General features: G+C 45.7%; 1 protein-coding gene across 1 annotated transcript; it reads right to left on the bottom strand.

Moving 5' to 3' along the window:
* Positions 1–6,468: 6,468 nt before the first annotated feature.
* Positions 6,469–8,761, bottom strand: gpr142 (G protein-coupled receptor 142). The gene is made up of 2 exons (XM_069664871.1): positions 8,623–8,761; positions 6,469–7,645 (listed from the first exon to the last, which is right to left on the bottom strand). The coding sequence occupies exons 1-2, from the start codon at positions 8,759–8,761 to the stop codon at positions 6,687–6,689; spliced, it is 1,098 nt and encodes a 365-aa protein (XP_069520972.1). The 3' UTR covers positions 6,469–6,686.
* Between the last annotated feature and the right edge of the window lie 369 nt (positions 8,762–9,130).

The raw sequence follows: 9,130 nt of genomic DNA, 5'->3' as shown, positions 1-9,130 counted from the left end.
TGTTCCTTTTGTATCTTTTTTTTTTTTTGTAATTGTTTTATAGTTTCTCGCAGATGTGGCCTGACATAAACCGCCATAATTGTTGAACGCTGTGTGTGCAGCATCAACACATACAGTTGATGACAGGTGCAACAGATTTGTCCTGATCTTACCTACAGGGGGCGCTGAAGCAAAACAATTCCCTTCAATCACAGACTCTCTGTAGGGTTACGGCAATTCACTGTAACCGAATATGACTGCCTGGATTTTGGAAAATATGTGTGTTTAAATAGTAAAGTGTTTCCATTAAATGAAATGATAGAGGCTTGAGTTTCAGTATTTAATTCTCTGAACTCTTCAGTGGAAAAAGGCTCCAAGAGAATATTTCATCATGTGTCAGATGGTAGAAGATAAAATGGCTTTTTTCAACCTTTAAGATAAGTAAGCAAATAAAATACATATTATATACTGCTCAGTTAATCCTCGCGTTTGAGCCTTTTAGGATTTCAGTCCAGATGCAATAATTGCTGTGAGGTCTCTCTGTAAAGTGTGTGTGTGTGTGTGTGTGTGTGTGTGTGTGTGTTCTGTTGCAATATTATATAAGAAGCAGTCCCAGATTGTATGGTGCATTTAGGGTTTGACCATTACTAATATTTAAAGACATGAGTCAGGAAATCTTGACCCCCATGCAGCAGAAAAAAAAGCAGAAAAGACTTTATTTGTCTTTTAACTTGTGACCAGCATCGGCGGTGACACTCTTCAGTTCTATAGGGCTTTAAATGATGACATAACAAGGGAGGGTTTTGGTGCGTTTAAGGTCTTGGTCAATGATTAAAGGAGCAGTCCACCCAGAGAGATGCTCCTTCAGTTTACTCTCACTCACACTTGTTGCTCAAGAGCTGATTTTTCCTGCTTCATTTCCCTCAGTGAACTCACCGCCTGATCTGTGCAGAGTGGTCGGCTTCTTCATTCTTCTCTTTGCAGCTCCTCCATATGGCTCTGAGTGATGGGAAGTCAAGCTTTTAGCTCTTCATCGCTTGTGATTAAGTCCTCCTGCTGAACCCTGGGACCTCAAGTGCTTATCAGGTCTACATTTATCTCTGTCAGATTTAGTCTGGGTTGTCTGGCTCTATAGATTAGACCTGTTTTCAGTATGAGTTTGGCCTCCAGCAGCAGCAGCACCATGTCTGATTCCTGCTCAGCCAACATCGGGTCGTCTGTGGAGGTTTTTAAGAGAAACATTAGAGAGGAGCGCTCTGTCGCAGAGCATCCTGCAATGTTTGATTCTGCAAGGACAAATTAAACACTGGCTGACCTTTCTGTAATACTGTACGCTACAGAATGTACTGTGAAGTGCTACAGTACATCTACATGAAACAACACCTGTGTAGCCGGCAGATGAAGCTCGCTTTAAAGCAGAGCATGATGTAGGTTCAGAGCTTTAGAGCATAAATGTCTTCTGTCCGACACCTGGATGTGAATTCTAAGAAAAATGCACCAATCCTGTGTTAAACATTTATTTCCTCTCCATATAAAACTCTTGTCAGTGCTTACAGACAGGTTCATTCGGCATTACATAATATGATACCACCACAGAAAGCCACTTTAACAACAACAGGCAAACATGAGGGACAACATTGATCTGATTGCACACCAAAGTGATGGTAAAGTGTCATCTCAGGTTGTTTGATATGAAAGTTTAAGTGAGTCCAGTGTTTCAGTCATCAGTTGATTTTCACCTTTTTTTTTATTACAGAATGAAACTAATTAGGGATATGAAACAAATCATCCATTAACCATTTAGTCTTTCATTGCTGGTGTGTTCAAAGACACTCCGGCATATTTAAAAATACTTAAAGGAGCCGTTCGCCCCTGGAAAAAGCTGCTGTCAGTCAAAGCTGGTGTTCTCTGTAATCGATAGAAGCAATAATATTTGAAATTGGCGCCATAGCTAAGGAGAAAGTTGTTCAAACAGCTAGTGGTTTTAGTGGGGTTTTTGCCCATTCTACATTCCTACAACACCCAGCATGCATTGCGCCCCTCCCTCTGAAAGGAATCTGAAATGCGACAAAAACATACCGGTGGATCGTCTAAAAAATCTTCGGGTCTGCATTTCAAACCTGACGATTTTGAACGACACATGACAGAGGTGGGCGGGTGTCCTAGATGGAGGACGTGTAGTTTAGCGAGAGTTTTATGTAGTCTTGTGGAAGTTTTCCGGGGCCCATTGGAGAAGCAGAGCCAAATTGTATTTTGTTTCCTACCATAACGGCATCAGCTCCCCATAATAGCATGATAGGACTGAGGTTGAAAATCCACGAACTGGCCCTTTAATTCAAAATACTTTTTCTACGACGGAAGCTGAAACATCATTTGAAAACTTCCTGATTTAAGAATGTCACACTACTTCCTGTTTTGCTACTTCCTGTTTTGCTACCTGCTAAATCATGCTAATTAAACATGACTGAACAAACAAGCAGTCCTCTCTTTGCTGGAGAGGTCAGACGTCATTCACATGAAATATAAGACTATATTTCATCTTTTAAAGATGCTTTTCTTAAACAGACCATTTGCAGGATGTGTTATGAGCACTTCCTGTAATGGTTCACACCCTGTGCACTTCCTGTATTCTCTCTGGTGCTTCGTCTTTCCACTTGCTGCTCATTTGCTCTCTGACACCTGCAGAGCAGCTGAATAGGAGCAGACTCGAAGACATAACCAGGTGTTTGAACAGGCACAAAGGACAGGTGGCAGGCGGACAGGGGACGTGTGGCTGGAGGGCTTTACCTGCTCTGTAATGTCCTCATCCCCTCCCCCCTGTCCCACCTCCCCCCTTCCCCTCTACCAGCTCTTTAAATGTGTGAAAGCTCCATTAAACTTTAATCAAGCCTGCTCTTACATCTCAGCATCACATTACCGTCTTAACTGTTTATTCAGTCATCTCTCTGACACCCGCCGACTTAACTAGTGTAAGGTCGCCGCCACTACACGCCCCCCCAACCCCCTCTGTTATTGTCAGGCGGCGGGAGACATCTTCAAAGAACAGTTTTGTCTCTGCGTCTCTCAGAACTCAGTGTGGGACGACGGCAGGGCGACATGACTGACTGACACGGGGACACACAGGGGAGCGGACGCTGGGCCTCTCACTGTTACAGTAAACACAAAGAGGAGCGCAGAGGGACGGGGGCACGCAGGTGGCTCGCATCGAAGCTCTAACCCCGAGTGGGTGGTCAGAGGAGCAAAGGGAAGAACGAGACAAACTCAGAGAGGGACATGTGTTTATATGTAGTGTATATGAAACTGCATGTTTGTGCACAAAAGGAGAGATTGCACTGACTGGAGAAGCGTTAAAGGTTTTTGTTGTTGTTTCACGTAAATAAAAAAGCAGCATTCATCTTCTTGTTCTTAGGGGCAGATAGACAACAAAACAAGCTAACAGCTAAACATGCTACATTTTATCACCTTTAAAAGTGTCATGGCTGACATGTCAACAAGCGACACACATCGTCCTGTTTGTGTCCATCTGACAAATCGAAGTCTGATGTTCACGCTCCTTTTAGCTCTGCTTTGGTCTCCACCGACTTTTGAGGTTCTTCATGGTGCTGAACAGGACGTGTGCAGCTGGTTTATCAGGGCATGTTACAGCCTGTCGCACTAAATTGGATCCTCTCACAGCTGTAAAACCAAACACTGGGCTGAAACAGGCTCTCAGCTGCCCTGAGCTGCACTCGGGTGATAATGTGCTTTGGGTTTTGCCGCAGCGAGGGACCTGTTTCACATCATTTCATTTATATTCCTACAAATTGGTGTAAAAATGACAATTTGCAGTTCAACAGTCAGGATATTAAGTGTGAGTTGCAGAGGGCCTGGGAAGCAGAACAAGGCTGTTTCTCACTGCTGTCAGAGGGCGAAGTTTACTGCCTGCAGGCTGCAGAAAATACAGCACAGACAGCAGAGTGGCATCTTGTGTCCGAACTCTTGGCATGAAAAGAGAATAACCATATTTCTCTATCTTCAGACCTCCTCCTTAATATGAGAAGTGGAAAGTACAAATAGTTGAACACATATTTGCACATATTTTTAGATCTGAAGCCATAAAAATGTTAAATTACGCCGTGACCCTGGTGCAGGCAGGATGAGCTGTATGACCTCTGCTGAAGAGGTTAAGTCTTCTGTGCTGTCTGTTTGCATGTTCGTCGGCTGGACTCAGTAAAACCGCAGACCGTATTTATAAAGCTTGGTGAAAGCTTGGTGCAGCATTGACCAAGGGAGAAGATATTACATTTTGGAGGGGGGGCGAGCAGCGGGGTGCATCCAAGACTGATCGCAGTCAATCACCGGGCTGACAGAGACAACCTTTCATACGCACATTTAAAATACGGGCTATTTAGAGTCACCAGTGAACCTAACGAGCATGTCTTTGGACTGTGGGACTGATGCACGGGGAGAACATGCAGACTCCACATAGAAAGGCCCACTACGTCTGAACAGGGATTCGAACCGCGAACCTTCTAGCTGTGAGGCACTAACCACTGCGCCACTGTGCAGGCCCTGATCAAACTTGCAGATTTTCATACCATAGAAGACGAAGGCGTTAGAGGAGGTAAATGGACTGTACTAATATAGCGCTTTTCTTTGCGACCACTCAAAGCTGCTTTTACACTACATGTCACATTCACCCATTCACACACACATGCATACACTGATGGCAGAGGCTGCTGCCTAAAGTGTCAACCAGTCATCACAACCGCATCAGTTGGTTATGCCACAGAAGCAATTTAGGGTTGAGTGTCTTGCCCAAGGACACTCCGACATGAGGGAGCTGGGGATCGAACCTTCTTTCAATCGACCTTTTCGATTGATAGATAACCGACTCTGCCACTGAGCCACAGCCGCCCCAAAGGAGGTCTGCACTCGTAACGGTAATGAAACTAACAGCATGCATGGATGTGAAGCCGCTGGGCCTGCAGCTCTGCAAATCTGTTCTTCAAAACTTTCAACTTTTCAACCGTTCAGTATGAAATTTCAACTCTTACATTCTAGGATTGAAATGTGTTAGTAATTAGATATAACTTGCATGTGTCAGAATTAAAGCAAGGCTAGATCTGAGACTCTCATCGATGAAGCCTCTACAGCGTCGTGAAGTCCTGATACGAAGCAGCTCAGGTTACAACACTGCCATCACAACAACACACTCCAATAAAACACGGTCCAAGTCCAATAACTTACACCAACTAGTCGTATCCTGCTGTGGAGTCCACAGTGTGTGAAATTGTTATTATATATCTTATATATTTGTTAAACAGTTACAACCAGTCTCTCGTCTAAACTCTCCTTTAATGAGGCTGCGCAGCGTTACTTTAAATATCAGGAGGTAACGTCTAAACACGATCACAAGCTCACTCTAGTCTCCATTAATCAGAGTGACAGCATACCTGGTTTTCTCATGAGCTCTAATTAAAAACATAAAAACTATAAAATCATGAAGGCAAATCAGCCGTTAGAGGTTTCACTGCTGATCTCTTATTTGTTACAACACTGATACGAGACGTGATCCAGTAAAGCTTCGTTGAATTGTTGTTATGTAACACTAAATTCCTGTTGCAGCAGATGGAAATGTACTAGCTAACGTCTGTGTGTGTGCAAGTGTTGGTACATGCATGAGATTGTGTGAGTTTCTGTGTGTTTGTGCAGACCATCAGGCTAATCTGCGGTTTGTTTAGCCAGCGCTGGGGCCATGTTGGTGATGCAGCGGAGGGGCTGTTTGAAGAGCGGGGTCTTCACTCCCGCCGCTTCAACAGCAAGCTTTCATTTAAGGCTCCATCGAGTTGCATTTCATGAAAAATAAACACTCGCCTCAGCCAGCTGTGGGTTTTGTGCCTGGGAGCGCGCTGTACAGACGGAGTGCGATTTCTGTGCTCGATTGGCCGCGCTCAGCAAAGGCGGGTTGTCTTTTGGGCGTTCAGCATCTCCAACAGCAGAAACAGCAGATGAAATTAAAACTCTTATTTCTCCCTGCGTACAGCTTCCACAGCGGAGAGCATGGCAGGGTAATAAAAGCAGATTACAGCCACCTGAAAGCTGCTTGATATGATTGAAGTTAGGAAGTATTTCCCTTCATTATTTCCCTTTTGTGCAAAAGTTTTTTTACACTCAGGGGCAGAAAAACAGCAATTACAGTTACAAACCCATAAAGTTGTCATGGCTAATATTTAAACTAGCAAATGTTTGAGGCAGACACATCAGCTCTCTCTCTCTCTCTCTCTCTCTTTAGCTCTTCACATTTACCGTAGCAGCACGCACTAACTGATTTCCCCTGATAGTTTCCCTTCTGTTTACAAACCTCGCTCTGAGTGCTGAATAAATCTCTTTTCTCGTAACAATATAAAAAAGATTTACTGACATCATTACCATGTAAGGAAAAGAAAAAATACCAATAATCTACTTTTATTTTGTCATATTCTTAAGAAAAATAAATACGCTGTCATCTCATCTGATTTACATGAACAAATAACACGCAGTGACATGTTACGATACAAAAAACATACTTCTTTAGAAGTTCATTTGAGGCCCTTTGAGAAAGCTCCAGGGCCGACTGGCAGATGTCCACGGTCGTAGCTGGAACGCAGTGTGCGTCCCCCGGGGTCAGAAGTGCTCAGGGACCGTGGGATGACGGGTGTTTTTGATTAAGGGTAGGGGGCGCAGGGTCACGAAGGCTTTCTGGCCCTGCGAGGTGATAAAGGGGTGGAGTCCCGCTGTGAGCGCTTGTTGTTCCCACTGTACAGAGAGGAGATGGAGGCGTTGGTGGGGGCGTGCTGTTGAGGCAGAGCGCGGTGGGGGTACAGCGGGCCCCCCCGCAGCAGCACGACGTCCCGCACCGCACCGCGGAAAGGCTTACTGACAAAGCAATAGAGGAAGAAGTTCACGGCCGTGTTGAGCATGGCCAGCATGTTGGACAGGTCGTAGGCCAGGTGGACGCGCCAGTCCCTGTGCACTGAGGACACGTACAGGTGGTAGATGACCACGACAGTCCTGGGCGCCCAGAGCACGGAGAACACGGAGGTGATGGCCAGCAGCATGGCCGTTGTTTTCCCAAGTCTCCGAGGAGGCGCAGACTTCGGTCCGCTCTCCTCCTCACATCGCTGCTGCCTCTGCCGCACCCTGAGCGTGTGGATTATCAAAGAGTTCAGCACCAAGAAGATGCTGCAGGGCAGGAAGTAGATGATAATCACATGTGTCCATATGAGCACCGTGTCCAGAGCTGTGGGCGGGTGGCTGTTCCTCCACATGTCCGACCACCAGAAGAACGGCACGCCCGATGCGAGCGATAATACCAGGACCACTGCAATGATCTTTCTGGCCCGGGCCGGGTAGCTGATCTGGCGGTGGAGGAGGGGGTGGCACAGCGCCACATAGCGGTCGACAGTGAGGGGTACGGTGGACCAGATGGAGGCGTGGTTGGCGGCGAACTCGGCAGCACTGACGGAGTGAAGCAGCAGTGTGGGGACCTCGCGGTGAAACACTGCCGTCTCCAGCAGGAAGCCGACAAAGATGATGAAGAGCTGAGAGAGAATGTCTGAGCCCGTCACCGCCAGGAGGTAGTAGTACAGAGCTTTCTTGGTGCGGCAGGCCAGTCTGGACAAAGCCACCGCTGTGAGGATGTTCACTGAAAGAAACAGACGAGAGACGAACATTAAAAGACAAGCTGATTAGCTAAACCGATATTGATACAGATCTTTTGCATATGCATTTGACAGGAAGTCTGGTTGTTTTTGCTCTGATGTGCAGAACGGGTTATGTAATTCTTTTCAAGGTTGTGTAGGTTGTGTTGCAACAAAAAATGCATTCTTTGCAGTTTAAGTTACAAAGCTGTTTTTCCCCCTGCAGCACATCTAACGCAGCATCTCTTCATTACAGTCCCTGCACTCGGTTTTCTTACACACAGCGGGATCCTTTAACTGTCGATATTTAGATAACGTCTACCTTCTTATTGAGACCCTCTCGTGCGTTCAGCTGTTGGCCTTTGTAGTTATTTACCTTTGGGGATAATTAAGCAATGCATCTGAATGCTCCGGTGACACGTCTCTGAACACCGGTCTAATTCCCTGCTGGATCAATACCAAATCGCTGCCATCGACTGGCAGACAAACCACAATAATGAGAACAATGCTGAGAGGAACTCACAGTGACAGTTATGATGGAGAGTTTGTGAGCATTTCCTGGAGCGATCTATGGATGAATAAATGCCCATAAAGTCAAACACACTGATCGTCAGAGGATTAGATTATTTAACCTGTGAATGGAGACATCGGTGATGGTCAGGAGCTACAGCAAAGTCTCCCAGGTCCATTAAAGCAGCGTAATGCTCCTCCAACTCGCCGAGTATTGATTCCTCCTCGTGCAGTTCCCTCTCTCGTTATAAATAGATATCAGTGCAGTGATTCAATCTGCGCTCACTTCACACAGCGGTTGCGGGTCAGTGCAAATGCAACTAATGAAATCATGAAGAGCATCAGTTATTACTCTGACCTTAAAATATCCCCTCAATATAATTAACTACGATACAGGATATTGTTTCTGTTTAGAGACGTCAGAGTTTTTGGTGGCAGAAGGATGCTCAAACCTGGGCTCTACTTAGTGTACCTGGTACTCCCACGCAGAGCAGAATGCTGTAGTAGATGACCGGGATGAAGCCCAGCACACATTTGGACTTCTGCAGCTCCTCGGGTTTCAGGCCCAGCTCCTGGTAGCCGGACGCTGTCACATTGGGCCAGTCGATCATGACCTTGGCGCTATCCCTGAAAAATAACAGAGGCAGAAAAACGATTCAGAGATAAATCTATAGATATTGTATATTTTGTGTCAATGACTCCCATACAAACACCAAAACCAACAATGAATTGATCCTAACAAGTATTGCCTGTGTGTCTAGTTTGTCTTCTTCCTCTGTGCCTCCATTGTCGTCCAAAAACCATTAAGAACACATCAGTGAGCCACACGGCTGCACAGGCGGACACGTTACATCATCGACCACCGTACACACTGTGGCTGATTTTCAATCCCACACGATCCATCCTGCAGCCCAAATTACCCACTAGAGCCAACACTTCTGTGGATTTAAGTGAAACAAAATTACTCTGCAAAGATGCCG

The sequence above is a fragment of the Semicossyphus pulcher genome, unplaced genomic scaffold (assembly GCF_022749685.1).
Source record: "Semicossyphus pulcher isolate SPU_LCO1_2020_fin unplaced genomic scaffold, fSemPul1.0.p SCAF_16, whole genome shotgun sequence".
Lineage (NCBI taxonomy): Eukaryota > Metazoa > Chordata > Actinopteri > Labriformes > Labridae > Semicossyphus > Semicossyphus pulcher.
The sequence above is the reverse complement of the archived record's forward strand: the minus strand, read 5'-3'. Positions and strand labels throughout refer to the sequence as shown.